The sequence below is a fragment of the Fistularia commersonii genome, chromosome 14 (genome assembly GCF_037954325.1).
Source record: "Fistularia commersonii isolate RoL2024-O1a breed Wild chromosome 14, RoL_Fcom_v1.0, whole genome shotgun sequence".
In the NCBI taxonomy this organism is placed as follows: Eukaryota; Metazoa; Chordata; class Actinopteri; order Syngnathiformes; family Fistulariidae; genus Fistularia; species Fistularia commersonii.
The window spans coordinates 2,556,343-2,579,852 of NC_141297.1; the positions used below are offsets into that span (position 1 = coordinate 2,556,343).

A 23,510-nucleotide genomic window follows, 5' to 3' on the forward strand; every position below is an offset into this window, starting at 1 on the left:
TCTTCTTCTTCTTCTCCTTCTTCTTCTTCTTCTTCTTCTTCTTCTTCTTCTTCCTTTCCACGCAGGTGTCACGCCGCCGAGCGACACACCCACGCACGGGCAGCACCTGCGTGTCATTTCCGGGTGGACGAAAAAAAAAAAAAAAAAACAAGAAAGCAAGAAAGAAAGAAAGAAAGAAAGAGGGATTGCCTGCTTGCACGGAAGAAGGTCCAGGTTGCAGACGCCTCCTCCTCCTCTTCTTCTTCTTCTTCTTCTTCTTCTTCTCCTTCTTCTCCTTCTTCTCTCCTCCCCCTTCCAACCCCACCGCGCTCCCTCCCTCCCTCCCTCTCCCTCTCTCTCTCTCTCTCTCTCTCTCTCTCTCTTAAATTGACATCGGCCCGGCGCGGGAACATGATAAGGGATAAGCCGCCCCGCGTTGCGCGTCGCCGGGCTTTCGTGCACCGCGACCGCTCCACACGCACATAGGGAGGCGCAGGGCGGACCGACCTCCGTTACCTACCGCGCACACACACACACACACACACACACACACGCACGCACACACACACACACACACACACACACACACAACCACGCACAAAAAAAAAAAAAAAAAAAAAAAAAAAAAAAAAAAAAAGAAAAAAGTTGCCATGTACGTGCACGTCGCGATCCGCGCCAGCCTTGGATTTGTAGGTCTGTGCCTGGTCGCTCTCGTCCAGCAATCCGCGTCCGGGAGCAAAGCAGCGCAGGGTGAGTACAACCTTTACTGGGAAAAGATGTGTTGATGATGGTGGAGAAGATGGAGGTGAAGGTGGAGGATACTTTTTCCATCGCTTTCGCGCCGGGAAAAACATCCAAAAAATTGCAATGTGGTCTCCGGCGTCACCTGACAACGTGGGTGCATGCATGCATGTGTGTGTGTGTGTGTGTGTCACGAACCGCCCCTGCAGGTACCGGCGGCGAGGCCACCAGGAGGTATTTGTCACAGGCCGGACAAGTATTTGACACCAGGCTGCAACACGCACACATGCAGGAGTTGGTCTGTCAGACACTGCGGCTACAGTGCCCTCCTGCCCCGCCGCCGCCGCCGCCGCCGCCGCCGCCGCCGCCGCCGCCCCCCCTTTTTTCCTCCTGTGAGAAATTATTCAGACCAGACAAGGGGGGGGAGCCCCGGATCCAGAGTGGCACCTCTCTTCTCCCTCCCTCTTCCCCTTCGTGGCTCCATTCTCCCACAGTGCTGAACGGCCCCGGACGCTCGGCCCGCCAGAAGTATTTGCATGCAAAGACGCGTCGCGGGGCTTGTGTGCGAGCGCTGATTGTGGTCGGCGATGTTTCTCACACACACACACATGCACATGCGCGGACACACACACACACACACACACACACAAAAAAAAAAAAGACATCTCTCGGGCGGTCGGCGAGGCGAAAAGAGAAAGGGGGTGGGTGACTGTTTTGCATCCTGGGTGGTCTGCCTGCCCCCGGCTTGTGGGAAAACTCAATATTTACATTTTGCAATTAGAACTACTTTTTTTTTCCCTTCTTCTTCTTCTTCTTCTTCTTCTTCTTCTTCTTCTTCTTCTTCTTTGCTGGCTTTATTTTCCACAACATCGATTACACACTTCCGCCGACTCTCGTGACTCCGGCGGGGTCGTTAACGGCGTGCACCTGTTTCGGGACGCCTCACGATCCGAAATCGCAAGTTGCCGTTTTTTTTTTTTTTTGTTTTTTGTTTTTTGGGGGTGGCGCAATGCTGAAAAGATCACCAACGAAGTGTGTGTGTGTGTGGACGGAGACGTCATGGCAAATCACTTTTTTCCGCCGTGGAAGCGGAGTCCCGGGAGCTCTCGGCTAATGCGGCGGCGCCAAGGCAACGGTTGGTGCGCGGCTGACATGCCGCGGCGGTTTGGTTGTGTTGGTGTAACCTCTGCTCTCCGGGAGCTCCGGGGGTCTAAAGACACCCGAGCGGGGAAGGGAAAGGAAGGGAAAGGAAGGGAAAGGAAGGGAAGACCGAGGGCCGGCGAGGACGCGCTGTGGGAACCGAGCGGCCTTGGCAGCGGGACGCCCACGTGACGCCGACGCTCACCTTAGAGACGGCGCCTGCCTCTCCTCCCCCCTCCTCAAACCCACCACTCACCCTCTCCTGGCTTTGTTTGCTTTGTCCTCCCTTCTTTTCCTTTGCGCTTAATGAAGTAGCCTTCCCAACCGTCGCACCGCTTCCCCGCTCCCCCCCCCTCCCTCCGGGACCGTATTAGTCGTTCTTCACCCGATGGCGCTTTCCATGCAGAGCGCGTCGCCGGACGACGTATCGGTTCGAGACGAACTCGGAGTTACGGCTTTGAGCGACGACGAAAATATCTCGAAGTCGCGACGTCGATGTTAAAGCGCCGAGGACAGTCGAGAGTTTAAGTGTGTGAAAAGTTGAGCTTCGGCAACCGGCGGCGCCGGCTTACAGCTCCTCATCCTGTTACCGCGTACCTTAATTCGTTACTTCCAATTTGTCTCGAGTGCTTTCGATACTTTTGATCCCTTGAAGATGTTGGGAAAAAAAAAGGCGACTGGTGGATCTTCTACCGAGAAGCAAAGGAGAGCGATTGATTTAGAAACTAAGGTTAAGATCGAGTAACATGAGGAGGGGAGTAAAGTCCAAAGACTTGCTAGCAGCATGGGGTTGACCTGTTGTACCATATCGACCGTCCTCAAGTCATACCGCTTTGAATTTGAAGATAATGATATAATAAAAGATCCGTAGCAATAACACCAACTCTATTGTCAACATTAGGCTAAGCTAACTTGTAAGTTTTCACCGACAGGCTAGTCTACCGTAAGGCTACATGGTATCCTGCTTATATTTGGCCTTCGACCGCTCGGGATAGAAGTCAAGTTGGATTTTATTCGGCTTTTTGGCCGTGCGGAAACCCCCGTGCAGATCGACCACTCGGGGTAGGAGTCGTGGAATCGGGTTGTTTTTATTTCTCGCAACAGTTTGAGGCGGCCTTCTGCCTCGATCGGGTTAGCGTTCACCCCCAGAAACCCCGCTCTCAGCCGCGCTGCTCAAAAAAAAACCACTAAAATAACACATCCTAGATCTGAACGAATGAAATTTTCTTATGAAATATTTTGTTCTTTACATAGTTGAATGCGCTGACAGCAAAATCACACAAAAATAATCAATGGAAATCAAATTTATTCATCTGGATTTGGAGTCACACTCAAAACGAAAGTGTTAAAACACACTCCGGGCTGATCCAACGTTGACGTGACCTGAAAACAAGTCCAAATGTTGCTTCCTAAGTGGACACTTTGATTTCACACAAGTGGGATTGACTTGGATTTACATCGTGTTGTTTAAGTGTTCCCTTGATTTTTATTTATTTTCTTTTTTTGAGCGGTATATTCCTATTTTACATGTAGCTTCCCTCTCCGGCCCACTGCACTTCTGCCAATGCAATCGAGTGACAGCATTAGCGGTTTAGCTAGCTGCGCTCGGCTGCGAGAGGTCATCCGGGCGGCTCCTCGGGACCGAACGGCGACTTTCGAACGAGGCTTCGCTCTTTTTCGGGGGGCTCAATCGTCCCGAGAAGTTTCGGAGTCGCAATCCGTCCAATTTTAAGACGGGGCAACGTAAGAGACGATGACTTCATCGGCGCTTATGAACGAACCCGGTATTTTGACTGGTGCGACTCGTCAGCCCGCTCTTATTTCTCGTAATTGTTACCTCCCGCCGTAATCTGCCCAATTAAACCAGATGAGCTCACGGCCCGTAAATGCCCCTCGTCCCGAAAACAAAAGTACCTCTCCCGCGATGATAAACGCCGAAGCCTGTCTCGGTCTGTCTTCTCAGGCGGGGTTGCGCCCGAGGGTTAGCCCTCCGGTCGCCCGCTGATGAATGGGTGGAGGGGATCAATCCGGCTTCACTTTACCACTCAGCACACACACGCCAACAAAGCATCCGCCTTGACAAGTGGCGCTCCAATAGCAACATACATGTTGTTACAGAGCAGCCTAGAGAGCGGGGAGATTATTATCTTGGCATTACTTGAGTGGTGAAAACACTTGATAGCAATTCTGTCCCAGAGCAACGCGGCATGAATCACCCGAACGCCGCCGGGCGCGACGTGAGGACGCAAACCCCGCGCGAATGGTTGCGACGAGTGATTCCAGACGGGGGAATTCGTGATGGCGCTTTGCAGATGTCACAACTTTTTGTTGTGCGAGTTTGTTTTTTTGTTGTTTTTTTTTTTTTTTTTCTCCTCGCGATCCTTTTACCGGTATGTCTCTGAGGTCGAAATCAAGATGGCGGCCGGTGGCTCGACCGGCGGTGTGGGCGTCGCAGCGATTCGGAAATTGGCGGCTGGACGTCCGACTCCTACTGCCTGCGTTCAGACCTGCTTAGCCGCTTAGCTGGTTTTACAATTTTTGATTCCAAAAATGATCCGGCCCCTGCCGCTGAACTTCAGTTTACAAGCCTGGGAAACATTAACTGGCAGTTAATTCAAGTTGAATCGTTTAAAATTCCCTCTATCCTTCTGTCGAGCAGCTGAAAAACTCCTATATTATGCTAGTAGCGCTAATGCTACCTCTTATGATGCGTGAACATACCTGGCCAAATGACAAGTTCATTTTCCTCCGGATTGGACAATATCTATCTATCTATCTATCTATCTATCTATCTATCTATCTATCTATCTATCTCTCTATCTCTCTATCTCTCTATCTCTATCTATCTATCTATCTATCTATCTATCTATCTTGCAAGTTACCTAGCATGCTACCTGTTTACCTATCTATCTAGCAAGCCTTCTGTCTAGCTATCTATCTAGCATGCTATCTGTTTAGCTATCTATCTAGCATGCAATCTGTTTAGGCATCTATCTAGCAAGCTACCTGTTTAATTATCTATTTAGCAAGCTGTCTGTTTATATGTCTGTTTCTCTCGCTAGCTCTTTGTTTATTTATCTAGCAAGCTATCTATCTATCTGTCTTGCAAGGTATCTATTTACCTATCTGTTTTGCTCTCTAGCTATCTGTCTGCCTAGCTAGCTGTCTAGCTTTCTCTTCAGCTATTTTACTATCCGTCTGCCTAGCTAGCAATCAGGCTATCTTTTTAGCTATCCATCTTGCTATCCCAAGTATGACAAGTGAGCTGTGAACATTTTGGTTGTTTTTTTTTTTTGTGATAGAACACAGTATGACTTTTAATTCGATACACTCTCATCATATCATCAAGTATATATTTATATACATGCTTGTGTAATTTAGCTCTTGGATTTAACGCGCGGAGTGTAAGGTCTGCGCCTGAATCCCACGGTGATTTGCAAAAGGGAAGGTCACTTGGAAAGTATTCAAGTGGCACCAAAGATGAGCGGGTAAGAGGTGATTTTAGATATTTTCAGGCGGTGAGATGATTCCGCTCAGTATCAGTCCGCCTTTCTCAGACTCGTGAATTCCAGGTGACCGGCGAACAAAAACGCTAACCTTGAACGCCGCACAACTCCAACCGCCCCCTCGCCCCTCGGCTAACCGCGCATTTTCCCCACTCCAAAAAAATCCAGAAAGGTTACCGCTAGCGGACGAGGCTCCGGAAACGGGAAGGGAAATAACGTCGTTGGACCGAAGAAAACAAAACGACCGTCCGCGGCGTCTGGTTTGTTTATCGAACCTTAATCCGAATGCGTCCCGAATCGGCGGCGACGCTTTCCCCCGACTGTTGTTCTAATTAGAAGGGGAGTCTCAGCCTCCTTCTCACCCCCGTCAGTAGCTTTTGTTCCCGGTGCAGATGCGGCGCCGCGCTGACAACGTCCCCCCCGTTGGCTTTCGGGGGAGGATCTAGCCGGTGTTGACGGACCTCTGCTCCCCCCGCCTCCTCCCCTCCCGTCGCCGCCTCCAGTTTTAAACTCACCTCCAGAGCCCCACCACCACCACCACCACCACCATCCCCCAGGATTGGCTTACTGAGGAACCTCTGTGTCGTCCCTCAGCCCAGCTGCAGCGGCTCTCAGATCATTAATCCCCTCCCTCCTCCTTGTATCACACAGCCTGCATTTGTTTTTCCATTACCGCCCGATTAGAGATACCGCGATTCCACAGAACTGCACCCGTGTTTTTTTTTTTTTTTTTTTTTTTTTTTTTGGTCTTCCCCGAAGTCGCGCCGACCTTCTTCGCCCCTTTTTTTTTTTTTTTTTTTTTTTCCGGCGCTCCCTCCTGTGACCTCTGTGCTGAATAATGGGGTTGCCTCTCTCTCTCTAGGGGGGTCAGAGAGGGTTGTCATTAGGCTAGTCTGTAGTGGTCAGCGTTGTTGGAGGGGGTTGGGGGTCAGAGAAAGCCTTGTTTACAGACTGTGTGTGTTTACATTCCTGATGGTGAGCACCAGCTTTAGAGAGCCGCTGGAAGTGAAAGGAAATGCTCTTATTCTGCTTAGTAATGGAAAAATCCAACCCCGGACGCGTCGAGGAATCCAGATGAGAAAAAAAAACAAGAAAAAAAAAAACAAAACAAAACGAGTTATTTATTTGGTGGGGGTTTCTGGCCCGGCGCGCTCTGGATGGGAAGGTGGATGACTCCGCAGATGAGATTTCCTCAATGGACAGAGGCCTGGGAAAAAAACGCGGCGTTTAATTGAATCGCCCCCGACGAACCCGGAGATGTATGCTTCCCGTAGACGGTACATATTGATCACAATGAAAAGAAAAGGGGCAGAATCCCGAGCGGCGTGCTTGTCTTTGTGATGGAAGGTGACGCTTGCGGGATTAGCACCCTCTCAGCGTTTGTTTTTTACACTTCAACCGCACCTCGATCCGTCGGATGAGGCAAAATACGAACGGGTCAATGAGGAACCTCCTCGGCCCGAGGTAGCAAGAAGCCCGAGCGCATTGGAGCTTTCTGAAACGGACCTCTTTAGCACCGTAGGAAGTATTTTCTACTTCCGAGAACCTTTCCGGCGGCAGAGGAACCAGTTGCTTGAACCATTTTAGCTCCTACTCCGAGGAAGGGTCTGTTCCTGGTTCTCCTAAGATGCTCTCCTTAAGCTAGGCCCATTCCCAGATGCTTCTCGTGGACTTACGGAGCACCTTTTTTTTGAAAAATAGTGGTCGCCACTCGGCTGATTTTTTTTTTTTTTTTTTTTTTTGCCACTTGCCAGAAATGCACCGACAAAGAAGTCCCAAGCTCTTCAGAGGGGTTTCTTCAGAGAGTAACATCAACATTTTGGACCAAAACAAGTTAGCTAACGGCTAACTCATCTGATAGTTGATGGTTGCTATCCCACGAAAGCTGTGGCAGCTTCCAGCCTCCACGTGGTCTTCTTCTTCTTCTTCTTCTTCTTCTGTGATTTGTTCTTGAGTGCCGTGTTGAAGGCGTACGTAGCAGATGCTAGTCGTACACCCCTATCGTGGTTCGTCACTGCAAAATGAAAAGCTCCCCCTGGAAGAGGCTACTTCCTGGAACGCAGTCCCAAAAGTTTGCCTTGAAAGTAGATCTCGTACCTCAGGTTGCTCCCGACAGACGAACGTAGAGCGCGGTTATTAAACAGTCGCCGCGCCGCCCGAATTAAGCGATTCCGCTTATCCTTCAACCATTCGGATTAGCGGCGTATCCCCGTCAACTGCGGCCCCGCCGGACGTCTCCTTCGCCCCCGAGCTCTTCCTTCAACGTCCGCACAGAGAACCATTCACTTTATGACCAGGTTGGACAGGAAACACCTAAAAATATCACACTTGCGCAGTAATTGCTATGTTGCCGTCTTTATAGTTGTTACTGTATCTGGCTAACGCCACTGCCAATGAATGTAATTGCTGTGTGCAGAGGGAGAGTGTCATGTCCGTTAGCTCCGGTTGTATAAATATAAGGTGCGCAGCCGGACTAAGTGCCACCCTTTCCACGTATAAAATACGCCGCGAGAGAGCGAGAAGTCATTACGGGCGGGGGAGGAGAGGCGCGCCGCGACGAGAATAATTCCCGTGAATGTTACGAATTAATTCCCTGTCAATCCGGCTAGCTAATGGCAAACGGTTACAAGTTCTGCTCAATTATTCAGTTTAGTATACATTAGACCTCTGACACTTCCCGTGTCATGTCACTCTGTGCGCACTCGCAGTTTCTCTATGATTCACTTAATTACTGTAATAAGTGTTTTCCTTCTGGAGGTGGTCCGGAGGTCTGTGAGTCATAGTCTATTAAGGCCACACATGCTAAAGGGAAGGCACAGCACCAGATGCTCGGCTTGTGATCAAAATCACAGAGAGGGGCCGCTTATACACAAAGGCTTTAGAAACGGCGGTGAGAAATGACACAAGGTGAGTCCACTTAAAGCTCGCCGGGGTTCGCCGGCTCGTCGCAGCCCGTGCCCGTCTTTGTTCTGAAGTACCAGACCGCAAAATGCTGGTGAAGCGGCGGGATGAAAAGAACTGCGTGGGCCGGAGCCGGAGCTCGCGGCACTGGAATGAGAACGCTCCCAACAGTCATCCATTATAAATAAGTGATTTCGCAATATACAAAGACGCTGGGTGGGCGGTCATCTGCCTTGACCACTTGGGATTTGGTCGAGCTCCAGGGAGCGATCTTTAACGATACAAGACGTGTCTACCTGTGGTATTTAGCAATGCGCTAAACACACGCGCACGCACTCGCGCGCACTCACATCAAAGGGCATCGCTTTAAACCATTAATTTAACGAGACACAGCTAGATAAGCACTTTGGTCCCCCCTTAAACTACAAACAGCGGCGTGCACGCACCACATCCTCTGAAACATATCAAGGTCATTTGCGCTCAGCCCTCCCGGGGAGGCGCGGAGGCCGGGCTTCAAACGAGAAAATCCGTCTCCGGACGCCCCGAAACCCCCGCGACCCACGGCGCCTCGCGAGCCGAGGAGCCGTTTCGGCGCTTTTGTCCCCTCGGAGAAGCCGACTCCCCTCCTCCAGAGCGGAGTCAGGGAAGTGGCGCTCTGGAGTCTACTGGTGTGTACCCTTATCTTCCAAAATGAAGGGCAGCGAAGGAGCAGCTGAAGCCACAAATTCCCTGGTTCCTCATACGAGGCTTCCCCCTGGAGAAGGTCGCAGTTGAGTTAAAGTCGCCGCTGATGCCATTACACTCCCTCCAGGGTCCTGAACCATCCCTGTATCCTCAAACGTCTCCTGAGAGGCCGACAAATAGAGGCTTTCCTTCACCCCCATTGCCCGACTCAAGCGGAACAACCCTAAAACAGACACCGAGTGCAGAACTTGTCAGCTCAGCTTTTTTCGAATCTGCCGGAGATCTTACACTTGAGTCCTTTGTCTTCCGGTTCAGTGTGACCGACTGTTCCCCGGAGTCTTAGTGGAAGCCCTGACAAAGGGACTCCGCGGGGGGTAGATTAGAAGATCGGACCTCCCACCCCCCATCCGTAGTGGCCTTGAGCGTCCACCCAATTTAGAAAATCTCCAGTTGGACTTCACCGGCCCCTCGTGGTCATCTTAAGCCGATATCCGCGCACATACCAATCATCGGGCCACTTCTCTTCCCCGCAAAGCCACCGGGCCGATGAATCACGGCCGTTCTCTCATTTAAGACTCGACCGAAAGCCCATCGGCGTTCTTCGTGACCTCCTCCCAGCAGGGCCGGCAGGTGGCTGATCACTGCCAACCCGAGCCTCGGTGAAGATGTGAAAAACATGTTGATTATTAATTCCCGTATGAGTCCTTAGTCCACTTTGCCAACCATGTCGAAGCGGGAGGAATGAGCCTCTCCCGGATTTTGCTGACCTCGCCCTGCGAGCCCAGGACTCCACCGGGTCCATTTATGCTCACATTATGTACAAAATCAGGGACATCTGTTTCAAATGTTGTCAGATGTCACTGCCCGGATACTTCCCATGCAGCTTTGCGTGCCATGGCAATCGCGCGGCGTCTCCAGAAGAGGGCAGTGCAGAGCTCACTTCCAAAACAATAGCATATTGTTGTCTGCGCGGCCGCTAAATACGTTGTCGGCGAAGAACGCTTCCTCCTGGTTACACTGACGCCATGTTTCTTGTACTGCGTTCCTTTCACCGGGAGCATACCGCACAACACTGCCCCCATGACTCCGGGTGCTCCGTTTGCTGCACTTGGCACGCTCCCTGAAGACCTTCAGAAGTACGCAGCAAATGAACGCAGAGGACAAACAGAAGGCTCCGTCTGCATGCGAATGCTTATTTTACGTTGAGCAGAAATGATCCCTTACTGTAAACCCAGCCAGACTACAGGAAACCTTAAAGCGCTGACCCCACAGAGAGCGGGGGGACTCGGAGGTGGAGGTACTGATTGCGTCAGGGGGCGGTTAGCGGGTGCTCGGGGACAACGCGCTGTTCTCGGAATCAGAATCCCAATCCGATCCCTCAGACTCAAACCATGCGTCTGGAAGTGAATCGGGTATCTGTGTTGGGTACCGCCGCCGCTGCAAGGGAGTACGACGTTTCTATTAAAAAAACCTCTGTAGGTGTCCTACATCTGCTAGATAAATTCGGGTGCAGCTACCGGAGTGCTGCAAGTATTTCAGAACCGAGTGAAGTTTTTTCAGGCTCGATACCCGAGCGCCTCCCACCGAGGTTTCGGGCGTCCGTCTACACGGGAATGCCCGTTTTTTTGTCTCCATGGAGACGGGGAATATGCAACATTTTGAAAACAGGCACGTGCATTAAGGTTGCCGGCAATTGCCCTGCGTGGGTTGGTCGACCTCAACAACAATGGCGGTCTCTAGAGCGCTCCGGAGAACTCCGGAGTACTTCCACTGGCCTGACTCCCAGTCTACATTCTCTTGGAATTTACATGCCCTTGTAGTTTCGGACTCCAAACAATAACTCCACCTATTCGTTGGTCCGTACAAATACTTGAGTGCTTGCCATTGCTGATGTTCACGCTCGCTGTAGTTCCCATGTTATTGCTCTGGGACAGAAAGAGCTGCTACGTATGCTGGTGTTTTAGTCCATCACAAAATCACAGTGCCAACTACCGGCCCAGGACATGTATGGCACGGTTTCCGGTGCTTCCTGCTGTCTGCCGCGCGCGGGGATTGTTTTCAAAACGCTAGCGGAACCGTGCGAAGATTAAATATAATGTTTTGGCTCGCTCGGTAGAGCCAGACGGTCGGTGGTACGATTCCCGGCTCCTCCCGTCCGCGTGCCGAAGAGTCCTCGGGAAAGACAAGGAAGCTTCAAGTTGCTCCCGATGGCCCGGTTGGCGCCTTGCACGGCACCTCTGCCACCAGAAGGTGAATTCCATCTAGTGCGAAGGGTTTTTGAAACTGTTAGGCCAAACAAGTCGAGACCGTTTTCCACTTGAAACGGGGGCCTCAGTCAGATCCAATCCCAAGATCCCCCTCCGAACAGCCAGAATTGATTTTGCAAAAGCCAGATCCCACAAAAATCATACTCCGTAAACCTCGCAGAGCCTCGCAGATCCAGCCCGCAAACCTCCAGGGGCGCCGATCGGCTGTCAGAGTTGCGGGGTCACAGAAGTACGACGCTCCTAATTATTTCGTTCGGAATGAGCCGAGCGAGATGCGGAATACCGCGGTTTTACCGGGGATCCGTTGTCGTGCGAATTCGTAACGAGGACCGCTGTAGTCTGAAATTAGTTTCTAGGAGATTATCAGATGTGTCGGCGGACGGCACCCTTCACCAGGAAAATTGGTTTGCGCGAAATAAAGCCGAATGAACGCGTTCATTTAAATATTATCTAAATGATTACATTTTGTCCGTCGGAAGCTTTTTGGGCCGCAAACGGCGTAAAAGAATTGGCTCCGCTAGTGTTTTTTTGGCGTGATATTACTCTCCTAAAACTGAGCTGGCATGTTCTTGTCCATTTTCCCTTCGTGGTTAGTGGACACGGGTTAGTGTGTGTGTGTTTGAAGTTGCGATCACAGTTTTTGAAAGCGCAGGATCAGTCAGTGGTCATGATTCCTAAACATTTAGAGTGTGTGAAGGATGAGTGTAAATATCCCCAATGGAAGCAGTTGATATTTTTATTCACAACTTTTTAGAGGCTCGCTGGACAGCCAACAGTGTGTCCCTTCATTAGCTCAAGGGAATCTGTGGAGGGAGGCGGAGGAGGCGGGGGGGGGCCAGATGCTAAATTTTGTGTTAATGTTGCATTTCATCAAAACCATTTTTTTTTTTTTTTTGGAGGTTGGGGTGGGGCGGGTTAGCTTCTCCGTTTGCCTGCGCAACTTAAAAATCCGTGACATTTTCACAGCGTGCTGCGATAACGTAGTGACAGCTCGGTCGAGTTCCACGGCAGTGGCCCTTCCTTCCTCTCGCCACGCCGGTCTCCTGGCCAGGCGGCAAAGTACACTTGTATGACAAAGTGAAAACAGAACAGCGCGGCGGTTAGCGCTTGCGCCTTACGGCAAGGAGATGTGTTGAAGCTCCATGTTCCCCCTGTGTCTGCATGGGGTTCCTCAGAGTCCAAAAACATGCAGGAGTTTCTTTGGAGAGCCGAGGGAAGGCTTCACACATTGTAGTACCGCAGATGTAAACAAGGAGAGGGCAAGCGGCCTGTCGCCTTTAGGTGCGTCTGTGGCTCGGAGATGGCCCGGTCGCTAGGCTACATCGGCCTCTTGGCCCCCAGTGGGCCGGAAGAAACTGCAGCATTTGTATGAATGAATGAACCGTCTCGGCTTCTCGGGGTCCAGCGGTCACTGTCTTGGAGTTCGGCTGGACCCCGAGAAGGCCCATCTTTCTAGGTGTGCGGATGGCTAGCGGACTTTGACTCAATTGTTGCCAAGGAGTTGGTCCGGAAGAAGATACCAAGGAGCTGATGCGAGTATCTTAATCCGTATTCTTAGTCCACAACTTGGTACTTTGCCTCGCGTTCCCAGTCGCCTATTTAGTGTCTGCATGACGTCCGGGACGTCCTCGTACGAGTTAACAATCTGTGCTCAGAAGATACAAGTTGTGAACCTGGACGCCCAAAGCTCGCGCTCGGTCGACTCCATCGTGTACCCGCTGGTTTGGATCCAGAAATACACAAAGTGGTTATAAAGCTTCCTTTTTTTTTTTGCACCATGTACCTCGCGGAGCCTAGATAAGACTTGTTACTCTGTGCTCGGCACAGTGCAGCCATTCAGACTGCGCCGCTCTCTACCTAAAGCAATTATCCTGACCTTAACCCCCATCCTGCTCCACCGCAACCCTAAGTATAGTGTAAGCGTGGCACCGCGACGCATAATTACAATAGTTGTTCCTTTGTAATTATACGCAATATGACAAACACCGTGATCCCGAGAACACCTTGTTATGGGGTTGAACCCGGCACCCTTTTCTCCGCCGCTGCGAGAAGGGGGGAAAAAAACATCGGCGGACAAGAAGGTTTTGTGTCTCCGAGCGCCGCGCCGGGTGCATTCGCACCGCACAGCTTTATACTGTATCGCTTTCACTGCGAGCATCCTTATTTTTAACTACTACTTACTATTTAATTCTGGTCTTGGCTGCAGGCGGCGCAAGTAAAGGTACACCTATGGGTGTCCCGGCTCCCCCGTCGGTCTATTTCTGCACATGAAGGAAAGGTGATGGGCTGGGAGGGGGCGGCTCCGGGGCAAAGCAAACAGCGAGGGTCTCAACGCTCAAAGTAAACATCACCCCGTGTTTGAACTACACACCTCCGGGCCCTACAATTTCTCCCACACACCCGCGCTCTGCCTCCGCCGCCGTCTCGTTCCCCGCTAACACCCCCTTCTTGTCGGCCCAGTTAAATACGCCGCTTATCCCGGGGCCGTCTCATAAATCAGCGGAGGAAAAGCGCCTCTGACAAGGTCTCACCTCAGCGGCCGGCGGCCCTCGGCCGGCAGCCCCGGCTTTCATGTGGGCCGACTTTGTAATAAAAGCAAAAGCCCAAACAGTCTAATGGCTTCTTGGGAGAAGCTCTCCCTAATAATCGCTTGTAAAGGATCTTTTATCCGGCGCTTTGAAGAAGAATCTTTTTTTTTTTTTTCATTTGTGGAATTACAATAAGACGCGCGATTCCTCGCCGCCGCCGCCCTGCGAGGATGAGAAAAACCCGATTTTTTTTTTTTTTTTTTTTTTTTTGCGCGCCGAGTCGAGAGCAATGCAATAACGCATCCGGGGATTCGGGAGTTTTAACACATGGCAAAGTTTAACGTTTTATTGAGCATACAATGGACCATGAAGTGAGTCGGTTTTCGGGGGGGGGGGGCGAGAAGAGAAATCGCGCTTCGTTATTGCGCAGCTTCGTCCAAAAAAAAGATGGTATTCGAAATTCCGAGAATGTCAGTGGGTTTAAACACAGATTCGAGCTATTTGAGGCTTTAAAAATGCAAAAGTGCAGCAACCGGAGGAGAGTTATAGCTATATCCAAAATGATACATTCCCTGGCGGAAACTGTTTAAACATGTGGGCTTTGCCCGACATCCCTTTTTTCTTTTTTGGTATTTTTGTTTTGACTTTGTTTATCCATCCTTGTCCCGGAGCGTTGGCTCCGTTCCCCCCGTTGGCCCGGTGTCTTCCCAGCAAATGCGATTCCTCAGCGCGAAAGAATGAAAGAAACTCGGACAAAGAAAAAAAAAAAAACACAATCTTTTTCATCTCGGGCGTGAGTCAATCGGCGGGGCGGCTCCGCCGAGACGGGCGGCTTTTTCTCTCGGGGCCGAGTCGGAGGACGTATCGATCGTGACGTGTTTATTGACGGGCTGCGGCCGATCGTCGTCGTCGGGCGCGCGCGCTCGAGCAGCCATCTTTGATGCGTGCGGACTGCAAAAGTTCAGACTTGTAGTCTCTAGTTTGGTTCACCGATGCAAGAAAAAAAAAAAAAAAAGAGTGTGTGTGGATGTGTTAGTTGTTTACCAGACATCACACGCTCCGGGAAGCGGGTAAATTAAAGGAATATCCAACCCCGGAGAAGAAACCACAAACTTCAACACGTCCTAGCGTGGATTCCGCAGATAAACACAAATCCTCCCCAATGATGACGATGATGATAAGCCCCTTTAGCACCGCAGGAACTTTGTGCAGTTATGAGAAAGTTTTCAGGAACCAGGCCGTTTCTTAGTGTATTCGGTAAGCCGAGGAACCAGGGATCACGGAACTCACTTCCGACGACCATCGTAGCTCCCGTCTTACCGTCGCATCTGATGGAGGTACTTGGAGAAGTTTGTAAGCCACGGCTTTTGCCCGATACTTCTTGACATTTTTCTCTTGGAGAGGTCCGAGCATCATCTGGCCTTCCGGGCCACTGATTGGTTCCCAAGGCTCGCAGAGGAACGTCAAGATTTTGGCCAAAATTAGCTAGTTAGCTTCACTCAGAGAAGCGGTGCAGGGGGGGAAGATAAAAACACTTCAAGCCATCTGATTGTCCGCGGTTGTTGTTCCAAGAACGCTGTGGCAACTTCCCCCTCCACGTTGTCCGTGTCGTCTTCTTTGCTGTTTTTTTTTGGGGGGGGAGTGCGCACAGCTGCTGATGCTAGCATCACACCGACCCCTACCGGAGTCCCTCACTACCTGCGGGAACGCGAAAATAAAAGTTTCTCCTCGAACCGAATTTGACGTGGACAGTTCTTGGAACTCTTCTGTCCAAAAGCAGCTGCAGGAATGTTGTGTCCGTGGGTCTGTATGCTTGAGGCCTGCAGAGTGTCCACTATCGTAACATCCAGGGAGCTGGGAAAAATTGTAGTAGCGCGCACTTATCTTAGCTTTTAGCTAGTAGCTAAATGAGCGTCGAGTCGTTCGGTGAGCTTTAGCTTGTAGTCGTTTTCCTCCAGTTAGCAGAAGCTAAAAGCCTTTCGGGAAGATTTAGATCACCACATGCACAGGCTGTTTAGTTTAGATGTACCGAAAATAAAGAATCAACGCGACATATCCGTATTGAAAATGTCAGCGGGATGATTCAGCACATAAACATTTCAGTTTATTCCCTTAAATGTCAGAGACTCAACTTTTAAGCCGACGTGAATTATAACCGCAGTTGAGCATAAAGATGAAAGATAAGTACATTCTTGACTCGAGGCAAAGGTCACCTCCGAGCTTTTGTTTTATTTTGTCTGCCGGAGAGGCAGGAGAGCGTGGACTGGGGATCACACCGGACGGTTTTGTGGATAAAAACATTTTGAACAAATCCCGTGTCAGAGGTCGCAAGATACCAAAGATACAGTCCTGGTATATGGCTAATTAGCAACAAACTTTACGATCGCGCTTTTCTTCTCCAGATTTTTTTCGCCTGATATTTTCAACGTTGCTGCGAAACCATAAATTGACATGGAAAAAAAATTGAAAAGTCACACCACAGAACGGTCAGTCTTGCGAGAGACCGAGAGAGAGAAAGCAGTTGTATGAATGTGCGCGCCAGCAGAGGTTGTTTTATTTGGGTGTGATTGGAAAAGCAACGCCCTGACCGAGAACTCCTCCATCACAAATCTGACGAGACTTGGCGGGGAGCTGACGATAAGAGAGGATTTCACGCGCTTAATGGCCTCTTTGAGTGAAAAAGCACACCTCCTTTGTGGCAGCTGTGTTCCCTGGAAGACGGTTAACCAAAGAGCATTGTTATTGTTTTAACAATAATATAAATCAATAGCGTTCCTGCGTTACAAAATGGGGCCTTTTTGGAAACTTGGCCGCTTCAGGCACTTCCTGATTTCAGTGTTGCACAAAAAAAAATGTTTCTCAGGCAGGTCGTACGTCTCCTGTTAAGCCGCTGGAAGAGGCGCTGGGCGTTTATGGAGGATTTTTGGCAACGCGGCCGGTATGCAATCAGTTAAACACCCCAAAAGAAAAAAAAAATATTTAAAAGTTTAATTGATGGGCTAAATAAACCTCAATAGCAAACCAAAGTTTAGTCTCACGGCAGCACGATGGCTCCGCGCGCTGAACTACCGCGGCGCCGTCCTTGTAACCTCGGGGGGGAGCTAACGCCTCATTAGCATTTGCGGTGTTTCCCCCTCGCAGCTTTAGCATTCCGCCGCCGCCGCCGTCGCATCCGCCCGACGGGAAAAAAGGTAGACGGCGGCAATATGCTGCGCTGGAGAGTTTACGTTGCGGGTCAATCCCCGTCCCCCCGGTGGGATCAGCTGGCTCCTGCAGAGGGGTTTGTGATAAGGCTGGATATTGGAAGCTATGTAAACCTTATTAAGCCGCCCTTTCCCCGTGCGCCGGGGGGGGTAATCCTAAACACCTGGGCTAGTTAACTGGGATTTGGCAGGATTAGGGGGCTCCGCCAGGAGCCGTCCCGATCGTGCATCCGGATAAATCCATTGCCCGTGCTTATCTTTTCACATGCTCCCCTTTATAATGCAGACCGCTACGGTTAAAACCCGGGTTTGCGTACAGGACTGTCTTATCTGGGCTCATATCGGTAATTCGGGGCTCAGAGTTACGTCAGTTTTTTTGGGGGTTTAAACTGTAGCCTTCGACCGGCCGGATCCGCCTCCGAAACGTACTCATCGATACTTCATCTCAATATTATCGTCGGGTCGGTGATATCGCTCCATCAACCTTCACTCCGAGCCAGATTGAAAACGAACAGATGGATTACCGCCGTAGGTATTTATGGCGCCCGCGATATTAAACGGAACGACTTTGTCAATCTCCTGACATCTCCGTGACGCTCGGGGCTGCTACCTTCAAAAATGAAACGCAACCCCATCTGTTCCTCGCGGCGCTAATTGTCAGCGAGGCCACATGTTAATGCAATAAACCGAAGATGTTAACATTAGTTTTAAGGGCGTCAGTCGCCCTCAAGGTCTCGCCGTGGAAGGATAACGTTCATTCAAAACGTGTAATATGACGGCGCCGAGTTCGGAGGTCACTCCCGAGTTCCATTTCGACCCAGAAATCTTCTCCTCGGATTTACCGACGCCATGTTGTTTTCTTCTTTTCCGTTTTTTTTTTTTTTTTTTACTGGTTTCGCTTGAGCATACCGCGCAACTCCACAACTTCTTTCGGTGCTGCTCTTGTTGCTAGGTTTGGCCGACCATCCGCAACCCCCCCCCCCCAAAAAAAAGGACAGAAGTGTCCATGTGGGGATTTAAATTATAAAGTATTGAAAAAATTGTTGTTTAAGTGAAAAATATTGGGAAAAGTGAAAAGTTAGTTAAATGTCACAGTACATGTAGTCATGAAAATTTTGACCAAAAATGTCAAAGGTCACCAATATTGGAAAAAATGTGAAAACCGTAAAGTTTGGAAAAAAATATTAAAAAGTAAAAACATAAAGTATTTTCAACACTTTATAATTTTCACATTTTTTAGAACGTTAGTAGCCTTTGACATTTTTGGTCAATTTTTTTGCCAATCTTTAAACTTTTCCCAATATTTTTCACTTTGTCTACAATTTTCGTCATACTTTATAGTTTTCTATTTTTTTTCCAATTTGATGACCTGTGACATTTTTTATCAAAATTTTCATGAATTCACACATATTATTACATTTTACCAATTTTTTATTTTTTCCAATAGTTTTTACATTTTCAATATTTTTGTCCAAATTTTATGGTTTTCACATTTTTTTCCAATATTTTTGACCTTAGACATTCATGGTCAAAATTTTCATTAATAAATGTAGTGTGACATTTTACTAACTTTTCACTTTTCCCAATATTTTTCACTTTGTCAACAATTTTTTCAATACTTGATCATTTTCACATTTTTTCCAATATTAGTGACCATAGACATTTTTGGTCAAAATTTTCATGAATACATCTACTGTGACATTTTACTAACGTTTCAGTTTTGCAAATATTTTTCAGTTTGTCAACAATTTTTTCAATACTTTATGATTTTCACATTTTTTCCAGTGTTAGTGACCTTTGACATTTTTGGTCAAAATCTTAATGACTACATATATTTTTCAAATTCTGCCAATTTTTTTAAAATTTTCCCAATATTTTTCATTTTGTCTACAATTTTCGTCATACTTTGTGGTTTTCAATTTTTTTTCCAATTTGATAACCTTTGACATTTTTGGTCAAAATTTTCATGAATACATGTACTGTGACATTTTACTAACTATTCACTTTTCCCAATATTTTTCACTTTGTCAACAATTTTTTCAATACTTTGTGATTTTAACAGTTTTTCCAATATTAGTGACCATAGACAATTTTCGTCAAAATTTTCATGAATACATCTACTGTGACATTTTACTAACGTTTCAGTTTTGCAAATATTTTTCAGTTTGTCAACAATTTTTTCAACACTTTATGATTTTCACATTTTTTCCAGTGTTAGTGACCTTTGACATTTTTGGTCAAAATCTTAATGACTACATATATTTTTCAAATTCTGCCAATTTTTTCAAATTTTCCCAATATTTTTCATTTTGTCTACAATTTTCGTCATACTTTGTGGTTTTCAATTTTTTTTCCAATTTGATGACCTTTGACGTTTTTGGTCAAAATTTTCATGAATACATGTACTGTGACATTTTACTAACTATTCACTTTTCCCAATATTTTTCACTTTGTCAACAATTTTTTCAATACTTTATGATTTTAACAGTTTTTCCAATATTAGTGACCATAGACAATTTTGGTCAAAATTTTCATGAATACATCTACTGTGACATTTTACTAACGTTTCAGTTTTGCAAATATTTTTCAGTTTGTCAACAATTTTTTCAACACTTTATGATTTTCACATTTTTTCCAGTGTTAGTGACCTTTGACATTTTTGGTCAAAATCTTAATGACTCCATATATTTTTCAAATTCTGCCAATTTTTTAAAATTTTCCCAATATTTTTCATTTTGTCTACAATTTTCGTCATACTTTGTGGTTTTCAATTTTTTTTCCAATTTGATGACCTTTGACGTTTTTGGTCAAAATTTTCATGAATACATGTACTGTGACATTTTACTAACTATTCACGTTTCCCAATATTTTTCACTTTGTCAACAATTTTTTCAATACTTTATGATTTTAACAGTTTTTCCAATGTTCGTGACCTTTGACATTTTTGGTGCTGCTCTTGTTGCAAGGTTTGGCCGAGCATCTGCAACTCCCCCCACCCAAAAAAAGGACAGAAGTGTCCATGTGGGGATTTAACGTCGAGCGGAAACGAGCCCCGAACCCCGGGGGCTCCAAGTTCTTCTCTTTCATCTGTTTTCCACGGTCGCAAATAGCGCTTCATGTTTTTTTTCCACCCTTTTATTTTTTTGTTTTGCATCGTTATCTTGCAATCGAACCGAACGCCTCGCGCCAAAATTTCCCGAACTTCCCACGCTTGCGACGCCCAACCGTTCTCTGTCGGCCGCGGCTACGTTCGAGATCGTCCGATAACTCATTAATTCTTTCGTTCCCGAAATAAAAACCGATGTTCTGCGATTCATGTTAAGCTGCGCGTCTCGGATGAAGAAATGGCTGTTCGGTAATCAGCGTGACCATCTACTAGGTTCAACTCCTCCTCCTCTTCCTCTGTCAAAAAAAAGATCCGAGTCAAGGTATCCTTGAGCAATATAATGAATATCTAATTTGCGCCCGCTGCCTTTGCCGTCAGGGTGTGAACGTGTTACTAAAAGATGGCAGCTGGCGATAGACGCCTCTGTGCGAATGGGTTCGTGTGAAAGTGTGCATTGAGTTGTCACTCCAAAAGATTTGCAACGCCTGTACTCAATGACCCCCCCTCGTCCTGATTAAGCAATTGTTTTCACCCAGGGTATGCTCAGTGAGATTTAAAAAAACACTGTTTTATAATGTGATATATTGAGGTCAGCAACAACGCTTATTCTTTGGTGTCTACAGACGCGCAAGGGGGTCAAAAAACAAGTGTGCAGAACGTCAGTTCCCCACGATGTGTGTGAGGTTTCTCAGAGGTCAACCTGGGTCGCCGTTGTCCAATCTTGTTTGGGCAACTGGATTCGATGTTTTCTCTTGAAGAACTTTCTCCCCTCATCTGAGAGGCTTCCTCAGTTCTACTAGACCGTGGGGAGTATCCGGTAAATACCTGCTGGGGCTTGGCCAACTTGAGATGGTTCGTTATGTAAATGGGTGCTTTTTTTTCCTCGCAGAAACTAGGTTGAAGAGGGTTGTTGTGTTCTTGCATGCGTCTTTTGGGGACAAAGGTCCGAATTCCCAGGATTCAGCTGGTTTGGAGTCTTGAAACGGCACTTTTACACCTAATAAATGGATTGTGTCCAACAAAAGAATCATGCTACGTCTCTTGGGCCGAGGCCTGGGTGGTAGTCCCGGTTTTGGGTTCTGGATCTCCACGGGTGGGGGAAACCAGGCCACCTCAGACTCAGCCCAAGAGATCTAACTGGTTTCTTTTCTTTACACAGTCCACGCATTAGTCGTACAATTGCCTTTCCAGATTCCGACCCGGGTGAATCCCCAGAATTCCTACCTCTGTTCCCCAAACGATGCACACAATGTCGTATGTAGCTCAGTGGTTAGCGCATGTATGAGGTTCAATTCCCGGCATCTCCACTGTAAGTCTGCCGAATTTAACGTAATAACAATCATTAGCGCAATGAGCCATCTCAACTTGGACGAAGGCATGACCCCAAAATATACCGTATAGGTACAAAACATAGGTACATACGGGAAACTCCCTAGCGCAACTGAAGCGCAGTAGCCACGACAAAATTTTAGACATCGACTGTAAAAGGACTCAGTCATCCAGGTCATATTTAATGGTTTCATCGGATTCTCTCTCTTGTTTTTCTTTTCTAGATGTGGATGAGTGCGCGGAGGCGCTTGACAACTGCAGCATCGACGCCATCTGCCAGAACACCCTGAAGTCATACAAGTGTATCTGCAAGTCAGGCTATAAAGGGGACGGCAAACACTGCGAAGGTAAACGTTTCATTGTTTTCACCTGTGGTCGGGGAATTGTTCCTCGCGGCGGCGGCGCGTGGGACGATCCTCGCGGTTCGTTCGAGTCAAGACATACATCGATTCGCGTCGCCCCTCCGCGCAGGAGCGCGGGGACCGACGGTAGATTAGATGAGAGCCTCTGCGTCGCGCGGCGCAAGTCATTAGCTACGAGACTTGCCAGGAGAGCGGGGGCGGGAGGGGAAGAGGCGGGCCAAAGGAGTTGAGGGGGAACGCCAGGTGCGGAGTGCTCCTTTGTGACGAGATGAAATGAAGCAGTAAATTTCCTACACATGTTGGAGAGAATTAAGATAGCGGTTGAAATGGCAGTCGGAGGCGCTGCCAAGCCGGGGTTATTTCCACAGAAGAGACTTTGCAGACTGTCAGACACAAGTTTTTGCCCAAAGCCTCCGGATCAGCGTATCCCACAAATTTTATTAGCGCTATTACAGAACCATACTTCAAAATGTCATTTCTTTCCCTTACTGTTATTATTCTTTCATATATTTGACCGAGTGTTGTTCGTGGCGCGCTGCCCGTCGGCCTCCGTAAAAGTCTCGCCCGCTGAATCAATCGCCAAATATGCGCGGGGTTCAATAAGCAGAAGGTTAGCGGACGGCGCTCCTCGAGGCTGACGCGTTTGTGAATGGAAATTCAAAGGCAACATTCGCGAATATGAAAGATAACAGGGGTTTTCAGCAACGTGAGGGGAAGAGGTGTCCCGCCGCGTCCTCGCTAGTTTTCAGATAGCAGACCCACGCCAGGGCGAGCTGTGAAAGCATTTGTATCGCACCTTTTTTCTCGTATTCGCTGTCAGAGGCCGCCGGTAGAAGTCCGATCCAAGCGTAGGTGATTCAGTCAAAAAGGCCGGGTTTACTGTAACCTGCAGCCGCAAAAGAAAGTCCGAAGATACGGCTCATTTATACCCACATACTGGATATGTCCGTCCATTGAAGGTCTCACCCAACACTTTTACCATACGTTGTTGCCACTGATTAGCCTGTTTGCGGATGACATTGTGATCTGTAGTGGAAACGAGTTGAGGGAAATCTAGAGAGGTGAAGGTATGCTCTGAACCCGGGTGGACTTGGAATAGTGAGGCTACAGGGAGTGGAGATCAAGAAGTTGGAGGATTTCAAGTACTTAGGGTCAACAGTCCAGAATGTGGAAAAGAGGTAAAGAAACTGGTTCAAGCAAGTTGGAATGGGTGGAGAAAAGTGTCAGCGGTACGAAGAGATAGAAGACTATCAGCCAGAATGAAAGGGAAGGTGGACAAGACAGTGGTGAGACCAGCCATGCTGTATGGAAGAGAAACATTGACAATGACCAAAAGACAGGAGGCAGAGCTGGAGGTCGCAGAGATGAAGATGGTGAGGTTCACTTCGGGAGTGACCAGGATGGAGAGGCTCAGGAATGAGTCCATCAGTTAGATGTTTTGGAGAGAAGTTGGTTGGGTCATGTACTACCCGATGCTGGAATCTGAGGTCTAGAGGAAGACCAAAGAGAAGATTTATGGACGTAGTGAGAGAGGATTTGAAGTTAGTTGGTGTGAGAGAGGAGGATACAGAGAATAGGGTCAGATGGAGAAGGCAGATTCGCTGTGGAAACCCCTGAAGGGAAAAGCCTACAAGAAAAGAGGAATTTGACACAGGGGTGCAGGACATGTATGACTGAGACAAAGTGATGACTGAGATGGCTTGGACATAAATAGAGGAGAGTTCAGGTCCAAACCATGGTAAGGATCCGGGTAGAGGTTGCTGA

At 48.2% G+C, this 23,510-nt stretch overlaps 1 protein-coding gene across 2 annotated transcripts in view; it reads left to right on the forward strand.

The window, feature by feature from the left end:
- The first annotated feature begins 346 nt into the window (after positions 1-346).
- scube3 (signal peptide, CUB domain, EGF-like 3) overlaps positions 347-23,510 on the forward strand; it is a 106,141-nt gene continuing 82,977 nt past the window's right edge. For both annotated transcript variants that reach the window (XM_086159613.1, XM_086159615.1), the window contains exons 1-2: positions 347-729; positions 21,609-21,731. In XM_086159613.1, the coding sequence (XP_086015739.1) occupies positions 630-729; positions 21,609-21,731 (223 nt within the window). In that variant the 5' untranslated portion in view covers positions 347-629. The remainder of the gene's footprint in view (positions 730-21,608; positions 21,732-23,510) is intronic.